Source organism: Anser cygnoides, chromosome Z (assembly GCF_040182565.1).
Source record: "Anser cygnoides isolate HZ-2024a breed goose chromosome Z, Taihu_goose_T2T_genome, whole genome shotgun sequence".
Taxonomy (NCBI): domain Eukaryota; kingdom Metazoa; phylum Chordata; class Aves; order Anseriformes; family Anatidae; genus Anser; species Anser cygnoides.
Window position 1 is genome coordinate 33088464 of NC_089912.1, and position 18154 is coordinate 33106617.

Here is an 18154-nt window from a genome sequence, read left to right on the forward strand (position 1 = left end):
ATCAGAGAAAAGACTGTTCATGAATCTTAAGAAGATATTTGCTTCTTAACAACTCCCTTGGATTTCTTTCGTCAAATAACAGGGATTAGGGAGGTCTTGGATTTCGTGTTTCTTTAAGTAATTATTTTGTAGGGTGTCCCCCCCCTATTTTTCTTTCCCTGAGGAAGCACTTTTTAGAACTCATTTTGTCAAAACTCTTTTTTTTTTGTATTTAAATGTATGAACTGCGAAGTCATAACAATCAGTACTCTGCAGACTGCCAAAGCCTAAGAGATAGAGCTGCTCAATAGAGACCACTGTTTGCATGGCCAGTTCCAGAGGAGGATATGTTTCCAGACCCATACAAGCGCCCTTTATGTTAACACGGCTGAGGAGACGTCCGCTCCGGCTGCGTTCAGATTTTAGAAAATATTTTCTTTTGCTGGAGGCAGAGGGCTGGGGTTCCACCGAGGAGCAGGGCCGCGAGGCTGTGGAGGCGGCAGGGTGCAGCCCCACGAGCAGGCTTCTGCAGGAAAATGTGTGTCCCCTCATCCTCCCTGCACACAATGACGGTGCGGGGGCCTGCTTCTGTGCCGATACATCTACCCCCCTGCCTCGAGGAGGATGACCAGGGACAGAGGAGAACCAGGGACAGAGGAGAAAGGAAAGCCAGACAGGAGAGTCACACACTGAAGACCAAGAGGCGAGTACAGAGACGATCTGGGATTGCAAATCTCCCAAATAAAAACAGACCGAGGGCAGTGAAGGAGAAAAAAGAGGAATTGTTTGCAATGTGGTAGCTTTATTAGCACGTACATTTGAATATAGCAATGAAACACCTCTTCTACACACATTTAAACAGTTTTTTTTTTCTCCTCTCACCTGTGAAAATGACCGCTAGCTTAAACCTGGAAGGCAAAAATCAGCACAGCAGCTCATTAACAGCCTGCTGTCTCCAGAGAGAGACCTAGGCAAACAGAAATGTTTGCTACACCATCCCCCAGTCATTGTCCCTCTCTGTGAAGTGTCTTCTCAATGCAAGTATTTCACTACCCAATTAAAAAAATCATACTCTCAACAGCATCCAGCAGGGCTTCGGCAATATGGCTGTGTCTGAGAGAAAGGATAAACTGGGAGGCAGAACTAATTAAGCCATTCGGCAGCTTATGTATTATGTTCTCATTTTCTGAGGCCAGCCAAGGCACGAGTGAAACCTCTTTAGGTCAGATAAATGAAAGTTCAGCTTTACTGCCCACAGCGACAAGCTGTTCTCCTGATTAAGTTTAAACACCAGTGCTGCTCCTGGGCCCTATTGCTGTCACTCATTTGTTTGAAACCTTACATACTTTGACCCATGAAAACCATGTCATCTTTATTTTAAAAGCAACTTTAGAAAGTAGCAGGTTGGTTTGGATTTTCGGTGGTGTTTTTTTCCCTTCCCCATCTAACACAGAGAAGGACAGAAGGACTTTCAGGCATAGCTGCTTCCTCCGAAACAGTCTTCATCCCCTGCAGATATGCCATGACATCTTCAACACAGGTTAAATCAAAGGAAACTATGACTATGTGCACAGGGTCCTGGGTTTGATCTACTGTGATCTGAGCCAGCCCAGTCGTCATTCACCTCCAGTAAATAAGCAACTGAAACCTTGAAGAAAACAAGTAGAAGGGGCAGCACCATTCTCGTGCATCCATTTTGGCCAGGCATCTTCCAGGAGGAGGAGACTTCCTTTGCCTGTGATAGCAAGAAACCAGACTGGGTAGGCACAATGCTGTGCAGCAGGGAACCTGAGTTTTGGGCGGGGGGAACAGGGGCTTTGAGGAGAGCACATATTCTCATCCTGGCTGGGGAAAACACGCAGCAGAAGCAGTACAGTTTGGCAGACCTTTATCACAGCTAAAGGGACAAAGGGGGCTGCAAATCCCAGGCTGGCCAAGTACAGGTCTAGCTGGCCAGGAGACAGGGCGAGAAGACTCTTCTGGGTCCCATCTGGATTTCGACTTCTGTGAATCTGCTAGAAGGAGAAGGACCAATCTGCCATAAGGGAAGGGGCCCTTTCTGAGACTCTGCTTGGTCTTTATCACAGTCATTAATTCTGTGGGCGTAATGGTATAGAAAAAGCACCTTTACAACACAGTTTTGGGGTACAATTCACAAATGTGAGATGTTAACCACTTAAATATTTGGAAACTCTCCCTGGAATTCACCCTTTTCACTGACTGTTAGTCCCTACTGTTAGTTTCTGATTAATAAAGGTACAGAAGGAGATTCAGAAACAAGGCAAGAAGCAACACAGGAAAAATGTGGCAAAGTACACACTTAAGCCAATAAAGCCGCCCTTTATTTTAATTCTAAGTACCCATGCAGCACAGAATGCTCATCACATTTGATAATTGTTTTGGTTAGTAATGACAATAGATTCACTTGGATTTATTAGACACAGTATGCTTTATTTAATGCCAATCTCCGGAAATGTACTAATGTCTGCTGACAGTGCTCTCACATTGTCTCTCCCCAAACAAGAAACGAGGTCATTGTGATTCATGTAATAATGTGATATACATTTTTGTGGCAATTTGTAAGTTTTCAAAATTCCTAAACAGGAGCATCTGTGTGGTTTTGTTTTTCCCCCTGCTCTGCAACTACGATTTCCCAAGTGGAAGACATAACTTTAGAAAATCCAGGAGAAACTGTCACTTTCCAGAGCTCACTTCTGCTTTTTCTTTTTTTCTCTTTATTTTTTTTTCCTCTTGACTGAAGTGGAAGACCATACACAGCTTGTTTCTGTACAGAGTGCTGCCCTTCTCTGGCAGGAAGGGAATCTTCTTTAATTAAAAGTGACATTCCAGAAAGTTTGCAATTTAGAAAGGATCAAGGTGCAAAGAGAACAGCCTGAGGAAATGCTTTTGCAAAGAGGGCAGGGATTGGTGGTAATTAAAATGAAGCAAAAGAAATAGGTATAGTAACTACTATTTTTTTTTTCTCTTCTAAGCTTGGACTGGGAAAAGGTAGAAAACGCTCTCTGTTTACAAGAAAAACATAGAAACAAGACTGATCCTTAGGCATAAAATTAGATACTACGTCTGGATAACATGAATTACTAAATACAGAGGAGGGAGCAGTTCAGGTACCACCTCGAATATCTAAATTAAAATCTTATCTACCTCTAGCTGTAGGAACAGCAGCGTGCGGCTCACGAAGGGCATTCCTGGAAGGACTGCCAGGCAGAGCCATGTTTTGGCATGCAGAGTGCAGACGCGTGGCTAAGATGGCTCCACTGCGGAGAAGGGCTGAGGTTTCCTCCGCCAGCCCCTTAGCCGAGTGTGACCGGCACCCAAGTCCCCACCGTCACATCGAGGTGGCCCAGGTGAGCCAAAGAGACAGGTGGGGGCATAAGACAAGGAACTGCTGCCATTTGCTGTGGCCAAACCATCAGGGTCCTTTGGTCTGGTACTTGCACTGCGTGCCAGCGAAGAGCAGCGTAGCACAGCGAGCAAGCCCTTGCGGGGTCATTCAGCAGCAGCTTCGGCAATTCCTTCCTGAGGGCCTTGAGAGGATGTTTTTGCACACATTAGTGATAAATAGCACTTACCCATTTCTGAAGGCTTCTCTTCTTCCAAGCCAAATAAAAATTCATATTTGGCCTTGGCAACAGTCTGGGCGTGAGCTGATACATCATTATCCCACACAAGTGCTTCTGCCTGCAGAGTCAAAATAAACAAAGCTTATTTATCTTTTAGCAAAAAAAAAATGGCAGCAGGAACACGAAATCCATTCAGGTGGGCTGTCAGGAAGGATTTTCAAAGCGCTAATTGTTCATTTATCTCTATTAGCATCACACCATTACCACCGCTAAGATCAAGAACGGCAGACCTGAGCGAACTCACACTGCCTTTGAAGGGCTCATCTCTGAGTCTCTGAACCCAAACATTTCAGTATCAAGCAATGATCATTAGAGCAGCCAACACCACGCCCCTTTAGCAGTCTTAGCCACTGCAAGGCCAGCAGCATTGGCTAACCATATCAGTTACACCAGGTAAGGCTGAAAGTGCCTAGGCCATAGCACAGAATCACAGAATATTCGGAACTGGAAAGGATCCACAAGGATCATCAAGGCCAACACCTGGATCTGCACAGGACCATCAAAAAATCACGTATGTCTGACAGCATTGTCCAAACATTTCTTGAATCCGAATATCAGTATCAGAAACAGTAAATTCAAGTAAGGATGTCACAAAACTGGGACCTATGGGGAAAAAAAAATTGGAAAGGATGTTTTTTTTTGAGAAGAGACTGGGGTGAAGAAAGGGAGTAGATAGGACTAGAACAGGGAGGGCCAGAAATGTGAAAAAGGATAATAAGGCAAGCAAATACATGGCCAGTGATGTTTTACAATCCCTGTCCTCCCTGTCCTCAGGATCCCAGGCCTGTGCCTGACCACCACCACCTAAATCAGGATGACAACCCATCCTGTTTTTATGATCCCACCACACAAGTCAAACCTGCTTGTGCAGTCATGAGGAGGCTCAGGGTGGTCCTCCTGGCTAGCAGGGAGCAGCTGGCAGGATGGATGGACAGGCAGATAAAGCATCTTGGTGTCACGCAGGCCTGGTGCCACCAGCACATACCCACTGCTTCCTACCCATACGAAGCAATTTGAAAGAGAAAGGTCCAGTTTCTCAGAGGAAAGAGAGGCTGCACGACTAACATTAAAATTACTTTTCTGCACAGGTGAGGACAAATCAAATCTCCACGACGAAGTATACACCAGCAATAAAGTGTAGTGCAAACACTGTCTGCAGTCAGCTTTAAGTTGCTATCCAGCTGGGCAAGACAAAGCCTGTAATTCTTCTGTCTGAAGTGACAGATGAAATAAATCATTAACTCTATAAATTCTTCAGTGACCTTTGTATTCACATCTTATGTCTTAGGCAGCCAGTTCTTACAGCTTATCAAGCCATTTCATGGTTCACGCTGGCAAAAGCCCTAGCTTACAAAAATACTTGAAAAAAAAAAAAGTCAGATGGAACATTCTGCCCCCCAGGACAATAATAACTTTCATGCACTTCCAACAAATACCTTAGGGTAAGCGTCAGCTACAAACAGAAATTCAAAGTACAGGAGACACATAATTCACAGCAACACACGGTCAAGGCTCTTTAATCAGAGATGGATGGAATCACAAATCTATATGTTCCCCCAAGGCCAGCTCTACAACAATTACATTTTCTTCTAAGACCACACTGACAAATAACCATCTTGCCCTGTGCCCTAGAACTGCTCCAGGCTTTCCTGGACTTTTTTCCCTATTACTTCTCCCACACCTCTGTGTTGACCCAGTTCTGCAGAACGGAGTCCAGCTCACACGTGTAATAACTGAGCAGTCATACATGAGGTTCTTGGATGTATTTATCATTCACTGGCCTAACTATCCATTACTAGGGCTCCAATAGCTACTTTGATGGACCTCCTAACTCTAGTTGGCCAAATACTTCAGGAAAAGCATGGAGAAATAGAGCAAAGACTTTCTAGCACAAAGACGAATTATATCATGACCATGATGATGTGTTCATTCACAGGATTTGGGGCAGGAAGAACTGGGAAAGGAACGGGTACACACAGAGCACGCAGAAGAAGATTCAGTCTGAGATAACCTGGTCAAAAGCAGCTTATGGAGCCAGATGAAAATTCAGCCTACACAGTTGATGCAATGGGATGCGATGGGTAAACTTCTGGCTGGTGCCAAATCCCACCTACACATGAATGAAATAGTAAATAAAATGCACAGAGCAGTCCAGTTCCTCAACAATCAGAAATTTCTGATCTACACACCTCTGAGATACAGCATCTCGATCCCTCAGCGCTGCTCTTCAAGACTTAACAGACATCTGCTGCACTAAGCTTCCTTGTCAGCAAACACATTTTCCAAATGCCTGTATTTGCCTATACCTTACCATGAAGCATTGAAAAAGATTTCAGTTCACAACACCCTCTGCACCACCCAGTAATAGGATGAAATGAACGATCTTTCAGTTTACAGGGCAGCATTTATCAGTTCGGTGCCTAGGCAAGGACTGCAAGACCTTCATCTTGGCACCTGAAAGAGAGAACTTAATTTTCAGAAGTGCTCAGCGCTGCTGATGAGAATTCCATATAGTGGCTGGTGTATGGAAACAACTGAGCCTGACATTTATCTAGGCAGTCAGAGCAATATAAGGATGTATAAAGGTAAAGCAGTTCACAGCCTCCAGATCCAGGCTTGAGGATAAGGTCATGGTATTTCATCCAAACAAAAAATATTAAAAACAAAAAGAGAGAGGGAGGGAGAGAATGTGAATGCTGTGAGGCATGAACTGATTTTAAGACCATTGCTTTACTGTGGTCCTTCCTTACAGACAGGGGGAAGAAGAGTTAGAAAACAAAGAGAAAAAATTTGCTCTCCTTTTCTTATCTCAATCTGCCACTCACCCAAATCTTGCTGAAGTCGTAATGCCCCTGAAACTGGGAGCTCAGAGGAGGGCTGGGCAAACATTCCCGGAGCTTTCCAGGCTGCATTAGCAAGGATTAAAAGAAAGCAAGATTGGAAAGGATAACGAAAAAACTTCCTGCTTAAGCCTTCTCCCTCAGCTCAAGAGCAAAGAAATCTGCATCCGGGCCATCTCATTTCATAATTGCTTCCCTCAGAGGGCTTTAACCACCACTTTTGATGCGTCTGGTGTTTGTCACCACCAGAGAGGGTGACGCTCACTCAGAGCATCAATCCCCTTAAATCAGCCCAGCTGTACATTTCTCATGAGCCACGTACACACCGTTTTTCAGCCCGATTAAGCTCTGGGCAGCTTGGCAGCAAGCTCCTGCCCATTTGTTCACCCCTCTTGCAGCCCTTTCTGCCTCCTGGATCACGTTTGACCAAGCCTGCTCCTCTGGGTCACGGATCTTGGTTGGGAGTTGGGGAGCCTGCATTTGCCTCTTGGGAGAATTTTGTTTAATGCTCGTGAGTCTGCGTTTGCTTGCATGTGCCAGTCCTCCCCCCTCAGACCTCCTAGCACCACACTGGACCTTGCTGTTGATCCTGCACAAGGCGTTGGCGTGAGCCAGCAGAGGTCCCACCGTGCTGGTGTTTCATCCTCTCCCTGAGGCAAAGGAGATGATTGCTTAGGAAGTGCCCACAGCACTTGTGTTTTAAGGCTATCACGGGAAGCAAAGCCACTGAATGCATGTTTCAGCATCAAAGCGAGCAGCAGTAGGATGTTCAGACCTCAGGGGTCCTGCTCCTTTGGCGTGAGCTGCCACATCCAGATAAGTCAGGCAGCTGTGAATCACACACAGCATCTCTGCCCAGCTCTGCTGCCTGAATGCTAACCGGGGCAGCAGGTCAGTAGCTGCAAGGGAAAACCATTGCCACAGTCTGTCCCTGAAAGGTGGCTTGATCCAGACCCAAAGCAAGAGTTGTTTGCCAGCTTTCCTGAAGCGCAACGTCTCTTGCTGGGTGAATTTGATTTCAGTTCCAGTTATGAGCTCCCCTCAAACTGCCCCAGATATTTAGATGGTATGGCTGAGTCATTAAAACCTGAAGGAAAGGCTTCTCCTTTCTCCACGGAAAGAAAGCACCAAAGCATCAACTGTTGAATTTAACTGAGGTTCTGGCCAGGACCTTTTGGGGACAGACTGTTTTCTTCTTGGGGACTTTTTTTTTTTTTTTTTCCCATTAAATACCTACATTCCACACAGCATTAGCTGAGGAACACCAAAGTCTGGTTCTCTCCCTGCCTTTTGGAGCTGAACTGATAGGAGAGTTGGGCTCCATCTCCGTGGCTCTCAGCAGCAGGAAACAACATTGTCCACAGCTGCTGACACCAGAAACAGGCCAGCCTGAGCAAAAAGAGATGGTGTGAACCCATGACACTTGAAGCATTCACACTTACGGTTGTGTTCTGTCTGAAAATGTCTAACAAGGGGGAAGTGTTCAAAGGAGGCGATAATTGACTGAAAAAAAGTCAGCCTGAAGTCCCTTGGACCTTCTGACAGGACAGATGTTGTGAGACAGACCACGGTGACTCCACATAGGAGACTTGATAACACGGTGCTTGGGAAAGAGCAGAAAGGGATGGATGCTCAAGCCTGAGCCTTCAGGAGCAGTCAAAATGCTGGACAGCAGGAACCCCGTCATGCCTAAAACACATCAGCAGGAAGGTGTCTAAGGACCTGAGGGAACGGCATGGAGCTGGGACAGGGGAGGGTCAAGCTGGGTGTTAGGGAAAGGTTCTGCACCCAGAGGGTGGTCGGGCACTGGGACAGGCTCCCCGGGGCAGTGGTCACGGCACCGAGCCTGCTGGAGTTCAAGGAGCGTTTGAACAACGCTCTGAGGCATATGGCCTGATTTTTTGGGTGGTGCTTCGTAGAGCCAGGAGTTCAAACCGATGATTCTTGAGGGTCCCTTCCAATTCAGGATATGCTGTGTTTCTGTGACCTCTCATGAAGGGCTGTGAGCCAGGACAGGGGATTGAAATTGCCCTCGGGGGGACCACTGCAACCTTTCTTAATAAAACACTGCCACCCTACCCCCAGAAAAAAAAAATTGTTAATCTAATTCTTCTAGGCTTACAGGAGGACCCGGAAGGAACTGGGTAGTTGGCGCAGGGGTTTCCACAGCTAAGTCACACCACGAGGGAGCCTTGGGGGAGCCCTGTTTTTGCCCTCTCATAGCTTCATATCTCCTCCTTCCAGAGCTGACCACCTTCCCCTCGGCTGCACAGCTGGTGGGAACTAAGTATATTAGAAGTCAGCTGTGGAAGACTTCACAGACACACTCAGACCACTTCTAACTCCAGGACTGTCCCACCCTCACTTCTTCATCAGCATCCCTTGCAGCAAGAAGCCAAATGCCTCTCAGCAGCCTATCGTACTCCCCGATCTGGTGAGTTTTAGCTCTCAGGAGGAGCTTAGGTATCTACCTTGATGTTCTCTTCCACAGCCCAGAAGCTTCCTCAGAGACTAGCTGAAACACAGTAACTGGTAAAGGAGCTAGCTTCAAAAATTATATGAAAAAACACATAAGGGAGAGGCAAGAATGATGGATGGAAGGTTTCCAGAGATCTGCAGCCTTCTCCAGCAAGTTGCCAGAAGAGCAGAAGGGAGAACATCTGAGCCAGGCTGCCATGCCATGGTCAGTTCTTCATGGAGACATGCAGCGAGAGCTTTGCCTCTGCTGTCGTGGACGGACAAGCCTCCCAGGGGCCTGGTACCATTAATGGTCAGCCCTTGTTTTTAAGCACGGTTATCGTTCCTGTGTGGGCGTGAACTTAGCAAGTCTTGGTGCTTCTGACAGGTTGTGCTAATTGTTCTGAAAAGACTATTTCTGTTGAGCTTTTCTTAAGTCCCTTTCCTAAGTAACAGGATGAAATGGGGAAAGATGGAGTTAAAATAAACTTGCTAGCTGGTGAAAGCCAATGCAATGACAGCAGAGAGAGCTGAGAGAGTGCTGGTGCTCACAAAAAGACCGCTAAGAAGGTTTGTAGTTTTTACTTTTGTATGACCTCAAACACCATGTTCGTGTTTTCCTCACACACCCTCCCACATGCTAATATACATGTTCGCAATTTTTAAATTAAAGCATTAGTAAATAGATTAAGACTGAAAAGAACAGGAGTTTTGCATGGCTAAACCTCACCTGGGGCTGCCGAAGCCAATGCTAGCAAAGGTTCTGGAAGAAAAGAAAACTCATCTTATGGTTTAAACTAATTTCTAACTATCAGGAGTTACAGGGAGATATCTGCAAAGAGACAGGAGGTAGGGGAGGAAGGAAAGGACTGGTGTGAGGGCACTCCCTATAACCATTCTCCAGCAGAAAAGCTTAAATTATAAGAAGGGATAACAGATGCAGCTTTCCAACTAAAGGAAAGAGATGGCTGAGAGATATATAGCAGAGATGCATGCAGGCACAAGGGGTCTGGAAAAGCCTGTGAGAAGTGACCAACTACCTCTTTTAATACAACAGCCAGAGGACATCAGAAGAAGGTATTAGGAGTCAGCATCAAACCAAGCAGAAGGAGATGGTTCCCCACACAGTCTGTAGTCAAACCAGAGAGCTCCCTGCAAAGCAATGTCATGGAAACCAGAAGCCTACAGGAGCTGAAAAGGAAGGCAAACGATCTCAAGGGGTACAAATCCTCCACGCAGGTAGAAAACACATCCACCTCACGATACTCCAAGCTGAGCTTCTCCCAGGCACCTGCGGACATCCATGACCACCTACGGGCTGCTGGGCTGACCTGACCGTGGGTCTAACCCAGAAGAGCCATCTGCTCTTACCTGCTTACCAGGCTTTGGCATCTCCCTGCACGAGGCAGCCCTTGGGCTCTGCAGCCGGGCAGGCGGCTCCACTCCTCCGTCCCCACCGCAGGGCTCCCCGCGGCACACACCCTGCACCCTCACTCGCCCCAGGAATTTGCCAAAAGGAACTGGGGCTCTGCAGGCTTTTCATCGCGCTCGGGACGCTGACGAATTTGTTTACCAGGAACAGCCTCCTGGGAAGCGTTCAGGACGAAGAGAGCAGAACTAACAGGGCGCAGATACTATCGAGGCTATTCTCCGTCCTCAAAGGCACACTTCACAAAAGTTCAGTGTCTGATGAGAGGCTCAATTCAGAAACTAGGCACAAGAGTCTCCTCTCAGGAAAAGCCTCGGGAAATGTGACTGAAAATGCACTCCTTACCAGCAGAATCAAACAGCTGCAGGTAAACTTTGTTTTCAGTCTGTTAGTCTTGTTCTACACCTGTACTTCAGTTTTTCTCCCCTTAAAGAAATGTTTGCTTTGTTGCTTCGTCAAAGCTGTCAGGAAGCAGTCAGCTGCTATACTGAATTAAATGCTTTTTATTATGCAAAGGCTGACACTGTCTGAGCTGTAACTGCGTGAATGTGTACAGCATTTTAATTCAAAGTCTTTATGATTACACTTTACCTTTAAAGGTCACTCAGCATTTTCTATTTGCTGAGTCAGTGATTTTTGATGTGTGCTGTATAGACCTCTGGATGTCTATGCATTATTTCTAAGGCAAGCACACAGCTCAAGTCAAAGCAAGCCCATCGAGAGGTAGGCTGCAGCTCACTGCATGAAGAACCACCTTCTTAAATATAAAGCACAGATAGACTAAAAAGATCCAAAACATTAAAAGTCACAATACAAGTATTTTTCCTTAGTTATCTCAGGGAGCATTGGGATGGAGTCCTGACCTATGAAAAATAGCACAAAGCCTGCATTTTTTTACTCAGAGAATTCAGCAGTGCATGTACTAGACATCTTGCATTTACTTTTTTTTGTCCAATCTGTTCCAAGTATATTTAGCAAACTGACAGACTGCTTCTGTACAGCAGGTATTGCACTTCCATGATATTTAGGTATCTCAGAAGGCAGAACAATGTTTAGACAGCTACAGTTGCCCCACATGGATTTCAGCTCCACAGAAGCTAAAATCTGGTGCCTCAGGAGGCTACCAGAAGTTACATCTGCATCTTTAAGCAACTTACTTTTTTTTCAAAACACAAGCCAACATCTGCTGAGACTTGAGAACTTGCAAAGCTCATCCCTTCCCACATGCTGTACATTCCCTACGTCCAGCTAAAAAGACTGTTTTTATGGATGGATGTAAAGAAAGAGAAGAGTTATCAGGAGAGTTCATCTGCCTTTTCCAAATCAGCGTTACAAACATGGTTGGTCTAAGACAGTAGCTCAAAGTGACTGTAGTATTCTTTGCACCTCAAGTTCAGGGAACGGAACAGTGTGTGTGTGGGGGGAAAGCACTCTGCACAAGAGCAACTGGAAGAACTTACATTTGCAAAGGTGTAAAAACCTGCATTTCCTCTGAGGCAAAGACAAGCTGTAGAGCTACATCACAGCAAAAGAGCATGCAAAGATGTGTATGTTTCTGCCTCTAACTTAGAAACAGCTCTTTGACCCTGCATGATTATTTCATATCACGTATTTAAATTAATTTTACAATGTTCACCTCCATTGTTCTTTCTAAACCTTACCTAGATTTAACAGAAGTTATTCAGATCAGCAACCTGACTGAAGTTTGAGCTGATCTGTCCTCCCCTGGCAGAACTGAGGCAGAAGCTAGGAGTCACACCAACTAAATTTATGTAAGCCTCCTGCTGTGCAGATACTGGAGGACTGAAAAGATGTTTTTGCAAGAGCAGACTGTTTGCCTGCTAAGAAAGCGTGAGTTGGGGAGTGCCAGCACTGGCACTCTCAGGCAGCCGTGGCCCCGTAGATGGCCAGGAGCCACCAGGCAGTTCCAACCACGGCAGGAAGGCAGAAAAGAAGACACCAGAAGTTATATATTCCCTGCAAGCAGCACAAAGTAGGCCAGCTGGCACACGTGTCCCACTGGTGGAGAAGCTAATACACGCTTCTTCCTTTTTTTCTGTTGTTTTGTTTTCATTAGGCCACAGAGACTCCACACACAACCAAGCTGATGAAAACCAGAACTCACTGGTGCTAGAATTTGTCGTCTTCTGAAGGAAGTTCCTTCCTGGCACCAGTTCTTCTATTAGGGACGAAATGCAGCCATATCCCAGGCTAAGTGCATCTTGCCATTGCATTTGGCACTTGTTCAGCCTGGGAGATGTGGTTATTACCCCAGTGACACTTCCTGTTTGAAAACTGTTGTGAAATAATAATGAGTACAATTTGGAGATAAACCACCTCTTCCACTGTGGCATTTCACGCTAAGAAAGGAAAGGATGCCGCATTTATCACTTCCGCAAAAAGGGAGGTCTCGGCTGTTTAATCTTTGCCATTTGAGTTGTTTCCTTAGTCCTCCCAAACTACTGTGTCACAGACTCAAGACAATGCCTTCTTGTTCAGCCCTTTTACCTGGCGTCAAAAAAAATTGCTGTGGTCACGACATGAAGCCCTTGGTAAGCATGACAGCTACCGCTGTGCCTTGGCAGCCCAGCCTCAAAAGCCCACCCCAGCCTGGTCTCCTCAGGCTAATGACACCGGTTGTGGCACTGACAATCTTTTTGTACAGTGCACAGTTAGGAAAGCAAGCCATGGCAAACACTATGCGTTTCCAGCAGCTGGAGCTGATGGCTGGGGCACTTGCTGGAGGTGCAGAGCTCCTGCTCTGACAGACAGCTTGATCCTGTGCCCCGGCAGGTTTGTTTGCTTACAGCACCCAGGAAGTACAGTCAATTCAGGAGCAATTCAAGCTTCAAGGGCTAGATAATACCTGAGCTATTCTCACTCCTCATTCAATCCCATGGCAACCTAGCCTCACCCGGAATCAGCTTCACTCCACCCTGCTTTTACGCCCCATCCACGACCCACCGTGCTTGCCTGAGACACAGAGCAGGAATACCCAGATGCATTAGCATCCCAGTGGCCTGTGGTCTCCGGCAGCAGCCGGCGTGACAGCAAGAGAAGTCCCAGAGCAAGGAGGGGGCGTGCTCACAAAAAGCATCTGGAAACACACTGCAAGAGCATACATCAAATGGTGCAATTCCTGAGAGGAACAGGACACTTAGGGCTGGTCTGAAAGTGTCGGGCAGGCACTTACCACTGGGCTGAAATAGCTTTTTCATCCCACAGAAACGTGTTATTTCAACGCCCCCGCCCAGCTTCATCTCAGCGCAAACAGGAAAAAAGGACTGGAAATAACCTCTGCTACCACGGGTGCCGGAGCATAGAAATCCCCTCAGAAGGAGATCCAGACTCTGAAGACACAAATTGCTCAAGACCTGCCTCGGTCCATCTGTGTCCCTGCTGCTCCGCATGGTGACGGCCTGGAGGAGCTCTCTGATCACAGATACCCCTCTCAGCTGAACCTCCAGAGGAAGGACCCCCGGCTGTACGTCCCCCTGGGACACGGCGGCCACCCAGGCCACCAAGCAGGTCTGTGCAGGACAGCAAGACAGAGAAATCTCCCCTCTGCCAGGATTCAGGCGCAGCTTTCCACCAAGGTGACAAAGCAGCCCTTCATGGCAAAAGGAGGATGCATGTCACTGAGTCCCAAGACTTCTCCCACCTCTTCAGGCCAGGCCTGCCGGCCAAGGCCTCCAGATGCTGCAGCCCGGAGATCCCAGCAGCCACACGCGTTTCATCAGCCGCAGAGCCGACATGGGGTGGGATGCTCTGGCTGCCTCAAACTTTGAGCCTTGGCAACAGCTCGTTGGTTTTGCACAACCTTGCCCTCAGAAGCATGACAAGATTGCTACCAGGTACCCCAGAAACCCATCTACTTGCACTCAGCAGACACTGTCTCCTTCATCCCTACTTTTTGCTTCCTCCCCAGACCACTACACTGTGCTACCACTAAACAACCTTCGAACCACCAGTGCAGGGCACAGCTTCCAGAAGAACCCAAGGCACTAGCTCGCTCAAGACCCTTATAACTAAACAGAGGTACTCCATAAAGCAGCAAGTTGAGCAACTCAAAAAAACATACCCTGGCTCCCGGGCCTGTCAGCCCATGTCCCCACCGAGCAGACATCCTTTCCAGTCACCATCAGTGCCTCGTGCACAAGGACTGTTCACCAGCTGTGGCCAAAGGATCCTTCCCACATGCCGATAGCCACGTGTGGAGCACGGCTTATGCCACCATGGCCACCAGCCCCAACATCAAAGCTCTCAGCAGTTGGGACGTTCGTCACAAGCATAGCATGTTCATCATGACAGCTGCTTGTCTGCATAGATGCTCTGTGGCACCAGTCCACAATCCTCATGCAGACCGGCTGCCTCTTCATCCCACAGGAAACAAACTCCAACCTGCCTCTTAAACCCAGGCTTGAAAACAAAAGGCCAAACTCTCCTGGTAACATGGGCAAGAACAGAAAGGATGAGGTGGGGAGGGGAAATGCTCTGAACTGCATTCAGGTCTTTTAGCCACCCAGTTTGACAACAGCAAAGAAATTCTTGCTCCCCCAGTTTCAGCAGCCTTCCTGGGAGGAGGAGGAAGAAAAAATATCTGTTGTGTTCACTAGGATCCTCACTGCTCTTCTTTTCAATATGATGGCATTAGAAATGGCAAGAGTAATCCGCTCAAGCACCAGCAGCACAAGAGGACCTCCTTCATACAGGTACGTTGTGCAAGAATTTTATCTATCAAGAAGCCCTATTTTTTTTGTGTATCAAGTTTAGAGGAGAGCAATGCATAACATTCTTGAAATTGTTTTTAACATCACCACTACCACAAAGGAATTTCTTACACTCTTTTCTACAGTGAACCAAGGCTATAACTGAATGGGAGCATTTGCACAGGGATTCCTACATGGTTTAACCTCACTTTCTCTCCCACCAAAGGCATACTCCGAAAACCAACGACTGTACAGCCAAATTCTCAGCGCGTGCAAATCAACAGCGCTAGGTCAGACTTAGAGCTAGTGTTAAACTGGTAACATCTGCTAAAGCACATCAACTAAGGATGTGACCGAGGAAAGTGCATTTTGAGTAGAAAGAGATTCCTTTCTGCTAGCTAAACCAGAAGGGCCTGGATGATTATCAGCAGCCTACTACAACTGCTTCAAAAACTGTGTATGCAACCAGCAGTTTCATTAGAAATATTGCATTTGATTTTCACTCTCTGTTTTAATGGCCCTACGCATAGACAGAATTAAAGTGTGACTGAAGCTGCAAAAGCAGAAGTAATTGCAGTTACGTATTACACACCCAAATCACTTCAATAACACATAGATGTGCTCTGCCTGACAATATACTAACTGGCACCCTGTGGGAGCCACGTAATTGTTGTTTATGGCACGGAAATACTGCGTCTCTGTGAGAAGTTAGCATCTTCTGTGAGTTTGTGTGAAGTTCAAGCTCATTACAACTTTATGTTTATGTTCGCATTGAGAAGCTTGGCTTCTGAGCACGGCAGCAGGGCTTACGATAACACTCTAATAGTGCAGGAGTGTCCCTGTGTTCAGTGTTGTAAAACTTTACACCTTTGGTGAATTCATCTCAACCCTACTCCTCCTCAGAAAGCACAACGCTATTAACTCAGCCAAAGATGCTGATTTTTGCACTACATCTCATTTAATTCAAGAATTTGGCATGATTAAGAGAGCCTGTCAGTGCAGCAACAGTGCTGATTTGTTACATTAACACAGAGACAGAAGCAAAACCAACCATACAAGATGCAGGTTGGGGGTCCCAGCCCTGGGATGGGGGCTCCCAGCGCTGCCTCTCTGGTGATGTTGGTGCTTCTGGGGAGCTGCCAGTAGTGAGTGCCTTAGTGGGCTCTGAGTTTTTGCCCCTTAGGGGTATGCACAAAGAGAGAGAGAGAGAGAAAATGAAAAAAGGTAACATTAAAAAGGAGAGGGGGAAAAGAAGAGGAGAGGGAGAAAAGAGGGGGAAAAGGGAAAAGAGGAGGAAAAGAGGGGGAAAAGAGGGGGAAAAGAAAAAAATGAAAAGGAAAAAGAAAAAAGAAGGAAAAGAGAAAAGGAGAAGCTAAAAGAAAAAGGAGAAGCTAAAAGAAAAGGAAAAGCTAAGAAAAGGGAAAAAAAAAGGAAAATACAGAAAAAAAGCTACAAGAAAAAAAAAGCTAGAAGAAAGGAAAAGGTTAAAAAGGGAAAAGAGAAAGGTTAAAAAAAAAAAAAAAAGGAAAACGAAGAGGAGATACGGGAGAAGACCAGAAAAAAAAAAAAAAGTGTTAAGAAAGAAAAAGGGAAAGTAAAGGCAGGCGAGGAGGTGCCCCCGGCTGTGCGCGCCGCCCGCCCGGCTCCCGCTCGGCTCCCGCACGCCGGCACCCGCCGCCCTTACCGCACCGCCGCCTCCCTCCATCTTCCATCGCCGGCCGCGGCGGATCGCAGCCGCCCTCCCGCGAGGCCGTGCCGTACCGTGCCGTGCCGTACCGTGCCGGGCCGTACCGTGCCGGGCCGGGCCGGGCCGTGGCGCCCTGCCGGCCCCGCAGCGCCGGCGGCGGAGCCGGGCAGCGCGGCCGCGGGCGGCCCCAGCTTGGTGGGCGCGGCGGGAGCGGGCCGGGCCGGGCCGGGCCGGGCGAGGCGGGGCGGGGTGTGGGCGGGCCGGGCCGGGCCGGGCCGGGCCGGGAAGGGAAGGGAAAAGGGAAGGGGGGTGGAAGGGGAAGCGAAGGGTGGGGGTGGACGTAAGGAAGGGGAAGAGGAACGGAACGCACCACGTGCTCGTCAAAAAAAAGATTGAATTAAAAAAAAATGAAGAAAGAGGGGGGATTTCGGGATTACCGAAGAACGGGGCACAAAACAGGCTGCGTACCCATAACGACGGCGCTTGTGAGCGGCGCTCCCCAAAGCCCGCAGGCGTCAGGACGTGCTGTGCTCTGCTGCACTCCTAAATCCCTTAAGTGCTTCTCGCAGTCGCTGGAAAAAAAAAAAAACAATAAAAATAATAATAAAAAAAAATAATGCCCTTTTTCAGCCCAGGGGCTTCTCCCCGCAGCCTGGCTCCAGAAAGCGAAAGAGCGCAGATGTCTCCAGAGCAGCCCCGTCTGCGCCTTCAGAGCCGATTTATGTTTCACAGTTCACTGGAAGTTCTCCCCAATCTTCAGGTTTCCGAGCACGCCGTCACGCGCCGGGGTTTCTCTACCAGAAACTACAACCTGTCCCTTCTAGCAAGAGACGGGTTTCCCCGTCAGAAGCTGCAGTTAGAAAATACCCCAGGGTCTCACAGCCCCCCTCGCAGCAGCTACGCCAAGTAGCTGACAGGCTGGCGGGAGGAGGATGTTAGCTGCCTCCTCGCTTGCTGCGAATTTGTGCTTTGCTCAGTAGCCGTCAAACGCTTTAATTTCTTCAGCTGCAGCGAGGCTTTCTGCCGGGCACCCAGGTTTGATCGGGGTGTTATCACACTGGAAACCCAATGGGAAGTCATTGCCATTTCAGAGTTGGCCACGAGCAGTTTTGCCAGAGCTCCTCCACAGCCAGTGGCACTTTATCACCTGAGGACAAGGCACAGGCTGTGGACAGGAGAGCAGTGAAGGGGCCCTCCACTCCTGGGGACACGCAGCCAGGAGAAACCTCCCGCACACAGCAAGGGGTGCAGTGTGATCCCACCACCCGTCAGAGCCTGCCCCCACAGCCTTGGTGCAGTCACCCCCGGGGGAGTTATCCCCTGCAGATGGGCCACAGGTCTGCATTTGAGCTGAGGATATTCGGGCGTTCAGAAAGTCCTCTTCCGTAGCCACAGTTTGGTGGCAAGGA

The 18154-nt window shown here is 47.8% G+C and overlaps 1 protein-coding gene across 6 annotated transcripts in view; it reads right to left on the reverse strand.

The window, feature by feature from the left end:
* Positions 1 to 17899, reverse strand: part of PSD3 (pleckstrin and Sec7 domain containing 3) — a 110762-nt gene extending 92863 nt beyond the window's left edge. For 2 of the 6 annotated variants that reach the window (XR_010827833.1, XM_066988481.1), the window contains exons 1-2: positions 16743 to 16966; positions 3573 to 3681 (exon numbers count right to left, since the gene is read on the reverse strand). Coding sequence is in view for 5 of the 6 variants with exons in the window: in XM_066988481.1 (XP_066844582.1) it covers positions 3573 to 3681; positions 16743 to 16763 (130 nt within the window). In the remaining variant the exon portion in view is untranslated. Of the gene's footprint in view, positions 1 to 3144; positions 3538 to 3572; positions 3682 to 10291; positions 10499 to 16742; positions 16967 to 17213 lie in introns of those variants that run through there. The other 4 variants (XM_013188265.3, XM_066988480.1, XM_013188263.3 and 1 more) reach the window with 4 other exon arrangements.
* Positions 17900 to 18154: the final 255 nt, after the last annotated feature.